This window comes from Neomonachus schauinslandi, chromosome 13 (assembly GCF_002201575.2).
Source record: "Neomonachus schauinslandi chromosome 13, ASM220157v2, whole genome shotgun sequence".
NCBI lineage: Eukaryota > Metazoa > Chordata > Mammalia > Carnivora > Phocidae > Neomonachus > Neomonachus schauinslandi.
Genome location: NC_058415.1, coordinates 65867629 through 65885034, shown reverse-complemented (window position 1 = coordinate 65885034; position 17406 = coordinate 65867629). Strand labels below are relative to the sequence as shown.

Sequence of the window (17406 nt, the reverse complement as noted above, 5' to 3'; positions counted from 1 at the left end):
ACATTTAGGTGGTGAAAGACTGAATGCTTTCCTCAGAATTCTGGGGAAAAGGTAAATATGCCAGCTGTCATTATTACTCTTACACAACACTGGCCTGGAACCTCAAGCCAGGGCAGTTAAGAAAAGGAAATAAAAGGCACACAGATCGAAAAGGAAGAAAACCTGCCTCGATTTGCAGATGACATGATTGTGGAAGTGGCTGGCCTATTTGATTGCTTCGCCATATTAGAAAAGGGATTCTCAAGTTTTTGCTTTTGCCTTTGTTAGTGTACCTGAAATGCCCAAACCCAACAAAAAAAAGGAATCCTTTTCAAATGTTTGACATTCTTCCTAAAATAATTTTCTCACATTCTGCATACTGCTCATCGAGGTGGGTCTTAAATTTATTACGTACAACACACACAAATGTTCCACCTCTCAGAAGGGTAATATATAATCTATCAGAGAGTCTGCAGACCAGCTGCCAAGACTGGTATCTTGGCTCTGCCTCTAACTGTGTTGCCACCGTGAACAAGTTTCTTAACTTGTCTGCTCAGTTTCCTCAATTATATAATGCTGATCAACAGTACTTACCTCAAATGTGAGAACATGTGCAAATGAGAATAGCATCTGATGTAGAAAAGAGCTCAGTAAATGTCAGTTACTCCTATTATTGCAGATCTGTGAAATAAATGTCCTCATTTCCCCTTCATGTCTTCTTCTAGTCAAAGAATATGAATAACATGACTCAACAAAAATTTAATGTTTGAGGATTTTCATCCAAGAGCAAGATTATATATGACACAAATTAGGGAAGCAAACACAGAAAATATGCAGTAAAGAAAACTGGTTCGTATGGCAAAATATTCAACCTCACAAGTTATTGAGAAAGTGCTAGTTAAAACAGCAATGAAGTACCATTTTATAACTAGCAAATCAGAAGTAATAAAACTAACAGCCAGTGCTGACTGGGTTGTGGTCAACAGGTATGTGACCTTGCTGCAAGTGTGAACTGACTGGCAAACAATTTGCAATGCATTTGAGAGGAAATAAACTCCTGTCTGTCTCATATGTGGTATTAGATTAAATTAGCTTTGTCTCCCTCTCCTCCCACAATGGACAAGAACTAACTCCAGATTCAATCCTTTCCGACGTGTTATCTGACATGAGAAGGAAGGATGAGAAATGTTAAAGCCAAGGCCAAGAACTATAAGCATATATAGGGGAAGGATAACATAAAGGAACTAATAAGACTCAAGTATCAAGAAGGGATGTGGGGCCAAAATAACATACTCAAGATGGGATTAGATCATATGAGGGCTTTCAAGATTCAAAGTTTGGAGACACTGCTCTGGCGATGTACCTAGAGATAACAGGACCTACATATAGTAATCTTATGGTGGGTGGTAGTGCTTCTTTTGAGTTCTTAAAGGAAATTCAACCTTTGAACTGGAAAGCAGGAGACATTAAGAAATATAATAATCAACAAATTTTGAGTTCTTTTGGTAAAATAGATGGATCTTTTTATAAATGTATAAGAATGAAGGAAAATAAATACATTCTCATTCACCAATAGATTGTACTGATTGGACTATGAAAAACCTGACAAAAATCTCTGAAAACAGGAGACTTCAGATAAACGTGGAGGGCAGCATGCAACAGACCTTCTCCCAGACTTCTATTAAAAACCGGTGAAGACTTTTGAAAAACTTAAGATTGCACAGACCAATTACTAAGCATATAGAAACATGATATCCAAACATCACTAAGTCTACATCAGGGCTCTGGCATTGTATCTTCACAGAACTAACCACAAACAGCTCCTGCATGCCTAACAGCATCCTTTGTGTTCCCATTGTTGGTCCAGATACTTGCTTTATGTCTTCCTTACCTAAATGACTTTCTTAACAACAGAAAACACACTAATATTACCTTAGGAATTAAACTAATTAAAAGCTGACTATCAGCTATATTTATCCTATAATTTAATTTCATCTGTTTCTTTGATTTTTAATTTTGCAAACAGAATTTACCCACCAACCATGTATCTCAGGCTCCCCAATATATATATATATATAAAAGAATTGTGTAAGAAAACGTTTGAGGACATGCATAAAATCACAATCACAGTAATTGGACCACAGTTACACTAATTAAGAAGAGAGGAATCTATACTCATTTATAAGTGATTACATAAAGGAAGAGAAGATACGGGTTAAGTAACAAAACATTACATTTTTACATAAATAAGTAAAGCCAAAGTTCTTTGTTTAAAAAACAGGTCAAGGTGAAAGAGTAAATTTGTACTTTTAACTTCCAGATGTGGTCATTTGGGTCCTTTTGCCTTGGATGTGGTTTCCTTTGGAATCTTTCCATTTTGACACTGAGTAAATCTGGCTACTGTAGAAACACCATCCACAAACTTGGTTTTGAAAAGGACATTTGCATTGTTGAACATACCCTCCTTCAGTGACACCACAATGAACTTAAGGGAAAAAAAGAAAACATAGAAGATACTTTTTGTAATCTGAAGAAATGCACTCCTGTTTTTATTCTGTGGTTATGAACTGTGTGGAGATATGCTGATTTTGTTACTTCTTTCAAAGCTTGGCTCAAAGCAAAGGCACCATCCTCAAATGCAAGTAACAAATAGTTCTAATATTAGGCACCTAGATGAATTCTAGCTTTCTAAATTTGGTTTTAGGAGTCTCTTAATTTTACCTGGAGTGCGTCATCACCCAGGTTTACTAATTCCTACTGCCTGTTGCTGTCCTCTGCAGCTAGCTGGCATCACTGTTTTGCTGCTAGCTCTAAATGCCCCGCTGAAATAGCCTTCTCTCTGATATTTTAAGAGTATCAAAGAAGGCTACTAGTTCCTACACGCACTACCACTAGGTCAGATGGAACATTTACAGAATTAAGAAAGGGTACCACTTCACTGTTACCTGCTAAAAAGACTACCATAATAATAGTCTGTGATAACTACGATAAGTGAAGCCCCCCGGAGTTGTACGGTGCATTATCAATATAACCATGTGTGGCAGCCCCAGTTCCTGCAGCAACAGTTCGATAAAAAACAAACTGTTCTTAAAGGGGCTTTTCTCTATTTCCTACCCAGGAAAAATGACGAGTGCCCCCATCAAGTACCACATGATTTTCTGATTTCCTAAAACAGTCTTGCTTTGGGTGTGTATCCTCTGGCAGCTAGCTAGAGAAAAAAATAATGTTAAATTAATTCCAAATTATAGGAAATTTAAGATTCTCCCTCAGGGTACAACCAACAATGGTAATGCCTGGCTCTTTCTTTAATAGGAAACCAAACCTTTTTTCCTCCTATATCCATTTGAATGTAAGTATATGTAAATATTCACTATATATTTAAAGAGATACACAACGCTTTAATATTTCTCAATCCTAAATATCTTCATATTGGCCATTACTAAAGAACAGTTTCAGAAGAATAAATAACTAAAACTATCCCGGAGACGTCTTTTCTGGTTCTTACCTGAGAATGTGTGAAATGAGTACGCAGCATCTGTCCAATATTCTGGGTGTGAGAAAGGTCCAAGGCTGCATCTACCTCATCCAGGATATAAATTGGAGCAGGTTTGAAGAGGAGCATGGATAATATTAATGACAAAGCTACTAACGACCTGCAAAAAAGACCAAAAGAGAAGTTATCAAAAGTTGATTTTACCACTCTTTACCAAAACACTGAAGCAAATCTGCTATCCTCTTATTATGGAATAGTGCAGATTTAACTGAAAGATCACCATAGAAATAAAGAATCTTAAAGTTTCAAACTTCAACATTTTTGCTGTATTAAAATGGTTCTCTTATTTTAGCTTTCCCTTTTTTCTCTTCAATGGAGTTTTATTTTACAGGTTTATATTCTTTCCAATCAAAGAATCAGGATAATTGGCACTTACTCTTAAGGAAAGATCATGTTAAGTATTCTCTTTCCTTCCCCCATTGCTGTTAGATGCCTAGGTAGCAGGCGAGTGAGGGCCATATACTTACTGGTTAAGACAACCGCTAGTGCTTGGTGATACTGTAACTGGTTTAGGTGCCCTCTTTCAAACTTTTACTATGCATGCATCTATGAGTACATACACACACATTCTTTAAAATATTTCCCATGTTTGTTTTTTTTTTTTTAAGATTTTATTTATTTATTTGAGAGAGAGAGAGAATGAGAGAGAGCACATGAGAGGGGGGAGGGTCAGAGGGAGAAGCAGACTCCCTGCCGAGCAGGGAGCCCGATGTGGGACTCGATCCAGGGACTCCAGGATCATGACCTGAGCCGAAGGCAGCCGCTCAACCAACTGAGCCACCCAGGCGCCCCATACACACACATTCTTATTGGCACCATTTAAGAGTAAGTTGTATAGATTATAGCCCATTACTTCCCAGTGTCAGAAGTTCAAACAATTATTATGTGATGGTTAATTTTGTGTGTCAACTTATTTGGATTACGGACTACTCAAATATTTGGCTGAACTTTATTTCTGGGTATGTCTGTGAGGGTATTTCTGGGTGACATCTGCCTTTGAATTGGAAGACTCAGTAAAGCAGTTTGTCCTCTCCAATGTGGGTGGACATCACAGTCTGCTGAAGGACTCAATATTAAGAAAGGTAGAGGAAAGAATCTGTTTTTTCCTGCCTCATTACTTGAGCTGGGACATGGATATTCTGCCTCAGTGTTCCTGGTTCTCAGGCCTTCACACCCAGACTGAATTACACCACTGGCCCTCCTGGATTTCTAGCTTGCAGACAACAAATTGTGGGACTTCTCAGTCTCCACAATAAGACGAGCCAATTCCTTATTAAAAAACAACCTCTTCATACACATACACACCCTGCTGGTTCTGTTTCTCCGGAGAACCCTAATAATACACCTTATTTAAAATTTGTAGTTAGGCATCTCAGATTCTATAGGTCTTTTTCAGTTCTCTTCTAGCTAACCATCCCCTGTAACTGTAGCTGGTTTTGTTCAGAATCCTAATAATTCTTATATTTTTTTCTTAAACATTTTATTTAAAAAAGCCTTTTTTTTTTTTTTTTAAGGTGAAACCAAAATATCTAGCAAGGGAAATGTATGAAACAGTGCAAAAAACAGTGAGACTGACTCTACCTCAATAGAGGGGAGCTGAGGTCATTCAAGCAACCTAAAATTATTTTTCATTGGCCTTCTCTATGCCAAATGCTTATGGCACTGAGCTTTCTTCCAACTTAATTTTTCAGAAAAAAAAAATCTCACCAAGAGTTAAAACTACTGTGCTGGATATACATCTAAAATAATGGTATATATCTAAAAATAATTTTGTATCTTAATTATGCAAATAATTTTCAGGTCCAATAAGAAAATAAGCATACTAAATTTTAGGTTTTCCTCAAAATATTTTCTAGGACTTTGGCAAAAAAAGTTAGATATTGGGATCTGAACTGTGGAATTCAATTTTAACAGTCACCAGAATGGGTCTTATACTGTTAAAATATTTAGGAATCTTACAATGAAATAAATCAAGGGACCACTATTCTAATTATAAAAATGACAAAGGATTTCACAAGGAAAATGAACAGGTCTTAGTATTTTCTACATATGTAAGAGTAACATGATGGCATCATATGGCACATGAGAACAATTTAAGGACTAGGATTGCACATCCTGAAAGGGAAAAATAAATAATAACCATCTTTAATTAATGTGAATATTCACGATTTTCTCTTAGTAGGTTTTAATTATTTGGTTCTCTGCAGCAGGTAAGGAGGGAGGCCACATGACCTCTTAAGTTTCTCCTTAGTATGCTGATTATCTGAATTCACTCCTTTATGTAGATCCAAGTTTCCTTCTGGTAAATCCTTTTCCTTTCACCTGAAAACTTCCTTTAACTTGTACAGTTCTGCTGGGATCAAACTCCTCCAGCTTTTGCTTTTCTGAAAAAAATATTTATATTGACTTCAATTTAAAGAATATTTCAATTAGACATAGAATTCTTGGTTGACATGCTTTTCTTTTAGCACTTTCTAGATGTTGTTCCAGACTTCTGGCTTGCACAGTTTTGACAATAAGCCCGAAGTCGTTTTTCTCTTTGTCCCTTGCTGCTTTAAGATTTTTCTAATCATTGGCATATAAAAATCACAATTTCATATAACATGCTTTGCTATGTTATTGTATGTATGTGGGGGGGGCAGGGGATGTGTTTATCCTACCGAGCGTTCACAGAAATGAAGATTGTGGGTTTATAGAACTCATCAAATTGGGAAAATCTGGGGCCATTATTTCAAGTATTTTTCTGTTTTGCCTCTTCCTTTCTTCTTGGAACTCCAAATATACGTATGTTAGACGGCTTGATAGTCACTGAAGCTCTGTTTTTATAGTTTTGTGCTTCTCAGTTTAGCTTTAATAGTTTCTATTTGCTGTGCCTTCAAAGTCATTCATGTTTCTTTTACACTGTCTAATCTGTTAATGTCATGTGGTGAACTTTTCCTTTCAGGCATATTTTTTTTTTTTTTTAAGATTTTTTATTTATTTATTTGAGACAGAGAGAATGAGAGAGAGAGCACATGAGAGGGGGGAGGGTCAGAGGGAGAAGCAGGCTCCCCGCCGAGCAGGGAGCCCGATGCGGGACTCGATCCAGGGACTCCAGGATCATGACCTGAGCTGAACGCAGTCGCTTAACCAACTGAGCCACCCAGGCACCCTCAGGCATATTTTTTTATCTCCAGAAATTCCACTAGGTTTTTTCCCCTGTAATTCTTGGAAATAACTAACATAATTCTATAACTTCCTTGTCTCCTATTTTTATCACCTGCCACTTCTGGGTCTGTTTCCATCGAATAATTTTTCTCTAGGCTATAAGTCACATTTTCTTGATTTCTGTCCAGTGCTTTTATCAGATGCCAGACACTGTGTTATGTTAGAGTCTCAAGTTACATGAGGATCAGCTTGCTCTCTTCAGGGTATGTGATGAACTCTGCTGTGTGTGTAGAGTAGCTTTCACTTCGGGAACAGTACAGACTGAATGCTAAGCAGGGGCCTCCCAAAATTCTAATCTGTTTCTTTAACTTAGTGAGACTACTAGGCTTCATATGGATTCCCCTCCCTGCACCTGCAAACCAGAAATTCTCCTATGGAGAAAGCTGGGGTGAACACTGAGCTCAGCAGTTTTGTTTCATTGCTCTCAGGTATCATATTCTTGGCCTATTCATTTCCCAAAGTCTGAAAACAGTTGTTTTTCATATATTTTATCTAGTTTTCTAATCGCTTACCCTTATTTCTCCTTTGTTGCCTACTATCTTAAAGGTTTATTTATTTATTTGAGAGAGAGCATGCACATGCAAGCGGGCGGAGAGGGAGAGAATCCCAAGCAGACTCCCAACTGAGTGTGGAGCCCAATGTGAGGCTCAATCCCATGACCCTGATATCATGACCTGAGCCAAAATCAGGTGTTGGATGCTCAACCAAGCATCCAGGCGCCCCTGTTGCCTATTATTTTAATCAAATGTTTTTAAAAAAAATCTGCAGTCTTACATATAAAGCTCCTTAAATTCTACATGTAAAGATTACCTACCAATTTTCAATTTTGTTTTGCTTAGCTATGAGATCACGATGGATTATAATACAATAAGAGGAATGAGAAATTATAATACTGCAAAGGGATTGCTTACCTCTGACCACCACTAAGTTCTGTTAGGTTTTCTTTCCAAGTATTTCCTAAAGCAACCTTGAACTCCAAACCATCCAATACAGTTTGCCCCTCTGGTGGTGCAAGCATAGCATTAGCACCAGGCAAGAGAGTAGAAAAAATAGACCCAAAGTCCTTGTTCACCTGGATTTAAAAAAAAAAAAAAGATTAATATAGAAAGCTTTCCAAGAATAATCAAATGTTGGTATGTATATATTCAATCTAGCAGATGCATTTTGTTGTCTGTTACTAACTCAGGTTTTGACATATTATGGCCCATGTGACAAATCTGGCCATGCCCATTCATTTATATACTGTCTATGGCTGTTAGCACTAAAACAGTAGTCTAGTAATTGCAACAGAGATTATATGGCTCACAAAGCCAGAAATATTTATTACCTGCCCCTTTACAGAAAAAATTTACTGAGCTCTGCTCTAACTTCCAAGGGGGAACTACAGGCTATACTTCTAACTCTATCCTGGAATTCTGATACTTTTGTAAGCTATATTACAGGAATCTTCAGAAACACACAACTGTATAATATAGGAAACTGAAGTTGCAGTTGGGAGAGGCAGAAAAGGAAAACTCTCTTTTGGCATAAAATGTTCTCTTATAAAACTTGTTTTCTTTTGACTGTTTTGATAGGCCAGTGGTTATCAGCCAACCTTAAAAAGCCTAAGATCAAGGTGAAGTCTAGGAAAAAAAGAGGCATGAAATCAAACCGCCAGATCTGTTCAAGGTGTTGAATGGTCCTTTTCTGTAGGCTTCTTCTCAGCCAAAGAAGTTGTCAAAAGACAGGAGCAGGACTGGACCCCAACAGAAAAAGGCTAAAGAAGCTGTCTGGTTTATCCCCATTAAGCCACAGATTTACCTAGAGATTTAAGTCAATATTTGAATTGTGATTGGGTAATTTCTGTGCATACACACTTGATCAATGATTTGAGAATTTTCAAATACACAACTAATAATCTTAGAGTTCATCAAATTTGAGTGTGTACATTCACAGGCACAAACCCATGAGGATCTGACAGTCATGTTCTCCAAAGAAATCCCCAAATTCAAGTGCATGAATATTGGTACTAATGAGATCCAGATACAATCAAGCAGTGCTACTGAATATAGATGTATTAAGGAATACAGTTTTAAGAGCAACTGCATTACATGCTGAGTAATATTCTACACAGAGTTAATAGGTTTTAGTTTTATCTGGGATAGATTTCTAGAGCTAGGTGAGGTTCATCACAATGGAGAGGACCACTGTCTTTTTTTGGGAATGATAAAGATAGCAGCATTTATAAACACCTTTGGTTCTTTTTCTTTTCTTTAATTTTTTGGCCAGGCAAGAGAAAAGCACTAAACAGAGGATTAAAACAGTAGACTACTACTAAACCCTTAACATGACCATGGATACCATGTGGAAATTCCTCCAAAGGGTAAAAGAGAAACTTATCAGTTAATGGGCAGAGAAGAATACAGCCCTATTCAAGATAGAAAATGCACTACATTCATGTACAGATATAAAGGTGAAATGCAATCAAATTCTGAAAATCCAATACGTTAAGAAGGAAACAGAAAAATAAACATAGCCAATGCCGAAAATACTCTGGCTTTCTGAATGAAGTGTGCTAGAAGCCAGAAGGAAATATATAATACTAATAATAACACTACTACCTCAATAGGTTATTGTGAGGATTAAATGAGAAAATTAATATGAGAATGGTACTTGACATATAATAAGTATTCAATAAATTTACCTGCTTTGAGAGAACCTTGGAAATTGGGGGAACATCAATTTAAAGGATAAATCTGTACTTGCACTAAGTCCAGGACCCATGGGGAAAACAAGAGACAAAACCTCTCAGACCCAGTGTTAAGTCCACATTTATACAAGAATAATGGGACCAACTTTTTGCATGTATTTTAAAACAAACACCACAGAGAGATGGAACACTGAAAATAAGTTATAGAGTAGTAAAAACAAGGTGACTAAAAGGGATAATTATGCTGCCATTACTGAAAATGAATTTTTCAGAATTATGAATAATTACAGAATTAAAAAGCAAAAAAAGAGGCGAGGTGCCCAATTAAATCCCAGAGGCATGGGACTGTTGAAGTACCAAATAGCACGGTAACTATGTTTGGAATCTTTTGGCTGAGAGTCTTTTGCTAGGACAGATACAGGAAAACTTCCACATAAGAGGCTAAGGAATTATCCTACAGGAGACAAATACATGCAGTCAGGGAAGTAGAAATAATAGTAAAGAATCTTGAAATCTGCCAAAGTTGTCATAAGATAAAACAAAAAAGGCACTTAGGACAGTCCAGTGAAAGAATTCTAAACTTCCTTGCTTACTGCCCTTTTAAGGGCAACAAGGGCGACAGCAGTTAGCAACTAAAGGCAATTTTAACTTTGGTTCTAATCTAGAAAAAGAGAATTCCAGTTTTTCCACCTTTGGCTATATGATCTTAGGCTATTTCAACTTTCTAGGCTTTGATTTCTTCATCTATAAAATATGGATGGCTAACTATCAGTTATGGAATTGTTAATTTACATATAAAATGCTTTGCTAAAAACCTACAGAATGCATAATTATGAATTCTGAAATGCAGTTAATAACTTGTAAGTGGTAAGGAATATGCCAATCTTGTTAGAGTAATGTTCTGAGAATATTTGACTTCTCTGAGCCTGGGCCAGAGAAACCAAGGAAGTTAGAACCAAAGGGGTCCTTGGGAGGTGCTTTCCAACAAGCAGAGCTTCCCCAGTGCGAAACTGAGACTGCTTCCAGCTTCCCAGCAGTGGGGTATGGCAGAAATCGGACAGAATCTAAGGTTTCAGACAAATGGTATCTCCTTTGAAAGTAACACAGACGTGGAAACAAGGTTAAGAATGAAAAATAAAGAAATCTAGAAAGTTAGAAATTTAATATAACTTAGGAACCAGAGAAGTAGACTATGAGAGTATGATGGAGGGACACAAATTTACCTTTGCAAATCGGTAGCAGTCAAGTCTAGAAGGTTTTAATTAAAGCATGAGTGTGTGCAAATCATCCATTTTAAATTCATCTCAGTGTATAAACCTACTGACCATTCTTCATCCTTTCCTCATATAGAATAAATGATAATATTTTTGGTTCAAATACCTTTTGCCAAGCAATATTTAGGGCTTGGTTTTTCTTCTGGTCAAGGTCTTCTATAGTTGCAAGGATTTTGGATTTGTCATTTTCTACAATTCTCTTCTTCTTCATCAAGTCATTATACTAGTAAGATAAAAAGCATGCTTAATTGGAAAAATATAAAATTTTCTTTATATTCTAGAATTCAGTCAGGATTAGAGGTTTAATTTTTATATATAATATGTACACTTCTGTGTAACAAAGATATACTGCATTAAGAGTTATAATGTAAACCAAATCATGAAAGTAAATATATCACCTATAGGTAAAATTTAGTTGCTATTGAGAATTTATAGGACAAGCTCCTGAAGTATTTTGATTCCACTAATACTCCCACCAGATCTTTCTAACAGCCAAGGCAAAAAAGAAAATGTGTCGTATGTAAACTCAAAAGTAGCTCTAGCATGCTTTTTTTTTTATTCTTATGTTAACCCTCATACATTACATCATTAGTTTTAGATGAAGTGTTCCATGATTCATTGTTTGTGCATAACACCCAGTGCTCATGCAGAATGTGCCCTCCTCAATACCCACCACCAGGCTAACCCATCCTCCCACCCCCCTCCCCTCTAGAACCCTCAGTTTGTTTTTCAGAGTCCATCGTCTCTCATGGTTCGTCTACCCCTCCGATTTCCCCCGCTTCATTCTTCCCCTCCTGCTACCTTCTTCTTCTTCTTCTTTTTTTTTTTTTCTTAACATATATTGCATTATTTGTTTCAGAGGTACAGATCTGAGATTCAACAGTCTTGCACAATTCACAGCGCTTACCAGAGCACATACCCTCCCCAGTGTCTATCACCCAGTCACCCCATCCCTCCCACCCCACCCCCCACTCCAGCAACCCTCAGTTTGTTTCCTACAATTAAGAATTCCTCATATCAGTGAGATCATATGATACATGTCTTTCTCTGTTTGACTTATTTCACTCAACATAATACCCTCCAGTTCCATCCACGTCGTTGCAAATGGCAAGATCTCATTCCTTTTGATGACATGCTTTCTTCTTAAGGTCAGTTTTAGCAGTGACACAAAAGTTCAATTCCTCATCATGATGTATGAGTCCTACATAATTTGGCTCTTACTTATCTGACTTTTTGGCATCCCACTCCTCCCCAGGCTCCAGCCATATGGTCTTTTTTTCAGTTCCTTGAACATAATAAGCTCATTATAGCCTTCTAGCCCCTGCATTGTTCTCTCTTCCCAGAATGCTCTTTCTCTGTATCTGACATAATTGGTGCCTCAAGTTTCAGCTCAAACAGCACATCTTCAGATTGGTCTTTTCCTGGTTAATGTAGAAACTCACTGAAAAAAATTTGAGGGAGGCTGCAGAGGGATAATTACACCATGAGTAGCAGCAGCACTTTCTAAAAATCCTCTTAACTCATTTCTCCTCAAAGCTTCAAAGGAGGCTTCAAATTCTCCCTGAAAAGTTCTAGCCAGTCCTGCTCGCTTCCTTGCTGTCTCTCTGCTTAATGGCCAAGCTCCTAAAACTCCTCTCTACAATTTTCTCTTATTCCTTGCATAATTCCATGTAGTTTCTTATTTGGACAAACACAAAATACAACAAAACAAAAGGCCATCTTACTTAACGATAGAGCCTTTCCTTCTGGTAAGGAAATGGGAGTTGGAGAATTCTTTTAAAAAATATTAGACCAGTTTTCATTATCTAATAAAAGCAAACAAGTGAATAAGTTTCACAATATGCAGTTCAAATTCAGACCAAAGATTTCTCCTCCACAAATATGGCATATATTGCAAAGCTTCAATGGAGAAATAAAAACCAGGAACATTTTATAGATAGATCACAACATGAGCATTATTAGCCTATTTGGTATCTAACATTATATTCTTTGTAGACACTAATGTCAATAACAGTTACAAAAAACCCCATTATAGCAAAACTTCTTAAAAGTAATTGAACTCATAAGTATTACCACTTTTAGAGAGCTCTCATAACTCTATGATACAAATTCAAACAGAATTTTGCAAAATTAAAGGTGGTATAAGGCATAACATAAAATTACTCAGCTATTTCCTATGGAGCTGTCAAGAATATGGATTGCTTTCCCCTGTGGATTTTTCTAGTAACATGGCAGACTATAAAAGTTTTGTCAGGGTTGGGGAGATGGATAACATTATCAAGTAAGTGAGCATTAAAACAGAAGACGCTGCTGGACTTACAGATTAATAGAGGAATGGTTATGCATATAACAATATTAATCATTACTTAGGTAATGGTTCTAGTATACCCTAGAGTCAAAAGGAAGACAATAGTTATGGAATGACTGGTAAGGAGGCAGATAGCAGAGTACACCTTATTTTTCAAAGCCCTTTCAAGGCAAGTGAAAGAAAGGATAGAAATGTGAGAAGTTAACTAGAACAAAAAGTAGAGTTTTTATTTACACCAAGAATAAGAAAAGGGTAGAATATGTTTGTGGCAAAGCCAATAGAAAAGTTATTCAAGGTACAACAGAATATATAAATAATTGATGATGCAAAACAATGAAATAAGAAAGAACTGAAAAAGAAAGGGAAAATAGAAAGAAATTCGGTATCAAGGGCATCAAGCAACAGATTTCCTCTAGTACTTGTTGCCGGGGTCCTAGATAGCCATTGAAGCTACTCGGGTGGCCGGTCCAAGGAAAAGGACTTACCCGCTCTTCAGCTTCTGTCAGAACATTCATAGCTCTCATGTTGACATTTCTCCCCAGTTTCTCCTTCATTTCTTGCAACTTCTGAAGTCTCTGACCAGCTTCTTTTGGGTTGTTGGTTTTGAAATCATAGGCACTATTAGGTTGCCCAAAGAGGTGTTTCTCTGCATTAATCCAGTCATAGTCTTTCAACATTTTGGAGACCTAGACACAGAGGATAATAGAAACATCTATCATTGTTTGCAAATGGACATTTAGAAACGAGTTTCTTGGGGCGCCTGGGTGGCTCAGTCGATTGAGGCTCTGACTCTTGGTTTTGGGTCAGGTCATGATCTCAGGGTCCTGGGCTCTGAGCTCAGCAGGGAGTCTGCTTGAGGATTCTCTCCCTCTCCCTCTGCCCCTACCCCTGCTTGTGCTCTCTCAAAAAAGTTTCTTAAATATTTAGTAATTTTAAATCAATGACTCATTTGTAAAAATGAGGTTCACTGTGAACAGTAAACCTACACTAAGTATGAATATTTTTACCTGGAGGATAGGCTCAAAAAAAAGATCTTCCCATTACTTAAGCACTGAAAGAATAGCCAGCCAGCTCAAATTTATACAAAGTATATGTAAAACACCTCCGTTAGAATGAAATATAAGTCAAACTCAATCAATTGCTTCAAAAACAACTTGTGAAAGTTAAAATTCTTATAGGAATACTTAAGTCATAGATTTGGTAAATTTATGGAAGCCTAATCCTGACTGACAATTCTGAGGAGAATTATTAGATAAATAAAAAACTCCCTAAACGTTGACTCCATTCCCTTAGCCGCTCCCTTTTAACTATAATTTAAAATTATAGTGCTTAAGGAAGACTTTCTTCTAGTAAAATTGTTTAAGGTTGGTTCTGACTGGTAGAATCGAATCCTTGTCCATTGGTTTGTCCTTATTAATTCCATGGGTACTGTCTCACCTCCAGGCTCCAAAGAGGATCCTTTCCAGTCTGCCTTCCCTGCTGATCCATAAGCTCTATGAAGGCATTCTGGGTACATGTTGCTTATCCTTATCTTCAGGGCCTGGCTACTATCTGATACTACTTCGTATGCAATAAATATTTGATAAATTATATACTTCAAAGAATCCTTGACTTTTTAGCAGTTCCACTTGTGAGTCTCCTTTTCACTTCCTTAACTGTAAATAAAATCCCCCAGCAATCACCACTACTGGCATTTTCAATTACAAAAAACTATTAACAATATTAACATTGGTAATATTTCAGTGAATCCACTAATATTAGGCTACCAGCCTAATGGGAAATCGACAATAAAATATTAGGATATTAATGATGTGGCTATGAAAATATTTGTATTTTTTAAATTAAGGAACGAACCTGAACAGGCACACTTGGCTCTTTCAGAGGGTAGGGTGACTGTTTTGTATGTTCTGACTTTTTTGAAGTTAAATCTCTTCTACTTTTAAGGTGTTAAAGAAGATTTAAAAGGCACCAAACTGTTACACACTCATCAGAAAACATGATGGGTGAATTACTAAGACTTCATGGGTACAGCCTCTTAACCAAGCAATGAATTTCTGCAAAAGCATGTATTCTTTTTAAAGTACTTAAGACACTGTGATACATAGAAGGAAGAAACTTTTTAAGAGTGACCAAAAACTGAGATAACCTCAAAAAGATAGCTGCTTAGCAAAACATCAGATTTCAGGGGCGCCTGGGTGGCTCAGTTATTAAACGTCTGCCTTTGGCTCAGGTCATGATCCCACGGTCCTGGGATCAAACCCCACATCAGGCTTCCTGCTCAGCGGGAAGCCTGCTTCTCCCTCTCCCACTCCCCCTGCTTGTGTTCCCTCTCTCACTGTATCTCTCTCTCTCAAATAAATAAAATCCTTAAAAAAAAAAAATCAGATTTCAGATGAGGCTGCAAAATTGACTGTACAGATCCTCACAAGGACATCCGGAAGCCAATTAAGTCCTTATTTTAGAAGGTGCCTGTATATATATTTCTCTGAGTTTTTAATTCATTTTGAAATAATATATACTATTACTATTAATATATTAATAGTTCTATGAATATTTGGGTATTAAAAAATGGTCAGTTCCATGGGAGACCACTATTCAGTAAAACATCTTGGAGATAGGAATACCTGAAATTTAGAAACAAAACATTTATGCCATTTGGTGAAAATGAACATTGATGAGAAGCCGTTAAAATAGCTGTAAGCCTCAAAATTATGTTACACAGTTCTGCCATTTTATTGAATTCTTCATTGAGCAGTTTACCAGAATATTTCAACAACTTAGAAGTAAAAATCTGATTACGGGTAAAAATAAACAACACAAACGTGCCTTTGCAGCAGCATCTTCAGCTTCCCGTTTATGTTTGCTGATGTTGTGGTCCAGTTCCTTAATTTTAAGCTGAGAATCATTGTTTTGTTCCTTATGTGTTGCTACTTCGCCATATTTAGCTTTAATTACGTTGTCTTGGGCTGTTATCACTTCTTTTTGCTTGGTCACCTCTTCTTGGGCTTTATTTACAGACTCCTGAAACATAATTCAAAGACAACATATAGCAAGGTAATATGGACCTATTTTTAGTTTATTAAAAGATCTAACAAACTTTAGGGCAAGACGGGAATGTGATTACAGGCAAATGGTCACCTAACCCTCTACATTTCATATCCCCATTAAAATGGCTAATTTACATACAGGAGAAAACTTGTTTTACCACTAGAAATAAGATGCGTTGCAGTGTTCATGCTGGAAGCAACAAAGTTTCTGCTGGATACAGCTTAGTTGGGATCAACTTGCAGAGGGGAGGAGAGACTATAGGAATCTGACTTTTGAGGTCTCAGAAAAGTGGCATTTTTTGGTACTTAACAAGAAGATAATATGACAGATCCCCAAATATCATTTACCAGGAGGGGTAGAATGTGGGCTGGGGCTTTCTCCTTTTCCCTTCTATAGTTATAAGCCATATTTACCAGTGACAATGGAAGGTCATAATGTTTGGTTCTAGCACAAGGGTCAAAACAGAAAAATAAGAGAGAAACTTTCTGAATAAATAGATCTGTGGCACAAAGAAAAACTTTCTTGCTTTGATTTTTATTTTCCCCTACTTCCTGAGGCTGAAGCTACTCAATCTCCAAAGTGGTAATTATAACTGCAGTTCAGTCTATCACTAATCCCCTGCCCCGCAAACCCCTTTGCTTCATCTTAGATCTTAAAAGAAATCACAAAAATATCTAAACCAAAAAAAAACCTAGTTCAACTCATATTTAGGTAGGGGGAAAACCTAAGTAAGACAACTTGCTACAAGCATCTGAGGAAGAACAGTTCTTCATGATGAAAAGCACAAATAAAAAATCTAGCAGTATTTTAGGCATGCTCATTAGGAAATTATCATTTTGAGCAACAAAGAATACTTAATGTTATGGTTAGGTTATTGAATGTTCTCAAAGTGCTTTAAATTCCTTGTAATGTTTAAACTGTGTCATTAGAGGGTCTTTTGAGGAAGGAAAATAAATCATGGCATTCATATAAAGACCTAAAGATATTTTAGCTTTTTGAAACCTTTGAAGAACAAGAAAAGCAAGTGAAAAATACTCTGGTGATATTAACCAAAGGGAAAAATAACAGACACAGGTTTATTAACTAACAAACACCATATGTAAAAAAAAAAAAAAAACATGTTTATGAAGATTCTCTCAGGGCTACAGGTTAAAAATTGCATTGCAGGGGCACCTGGGTGGCTCAGTAGGTTGACTGTCTGCCTTTGGCTCAGGTCATAATCCCAGTGTCCTGGGATGGAGCCCTGCATTGGGTTCCCTGCTCTGTGGGGAGCCTGCTTCTCCCTCTCCCACTGTAGCTACCCCTGCTTGTGCTTCTCTCTCTCAAATAATAAAATCCTTAAAAAAAA

General features: G+C 37.0%; 1 protein-coding gene across 1 annotated transcript in view; it reads right to left on the bottom strand.

Moving 5' to 3' along the window:
* Positions 1 to 2272: 2272 nt before the first annotated feature.
* SMC2 (structural maintenance of chromosomes 2) overlaps positions 2273 to 17406 on the bottom strand; it is a 60814-nt gene continuing 45680 nt past the window's right edge. The window contains exons 19-24 of the mRNA XM_021691350.1: positions 15837 to 16031; positions 13496 to 13696; positions 10809 to 10925; positions 7651 to 7811; positions 3485 to 3632; positions 2273 to 2464 (exon numbers count right to left, since the gene is read on the bottom strand). Coding sequence (XP_021547025.1) covers positions 2306 to 2464; positions 3485 to 3632; positions 7651 to 7811; positions 10809 to 10925; positions 13496 to 13696; positions 15837 to 16031 — 981 coding nt within the window. The 3' untranslated portion in view covers positions 2273 to 2305. The remainder of the gene's footprint in view (positions 2465 to 3484; positions 3633 to 7650; positions 7812 to 10808; positions 10926 to 13495; positions 13697 to 15836; positions 16032 to 17406) is intronic.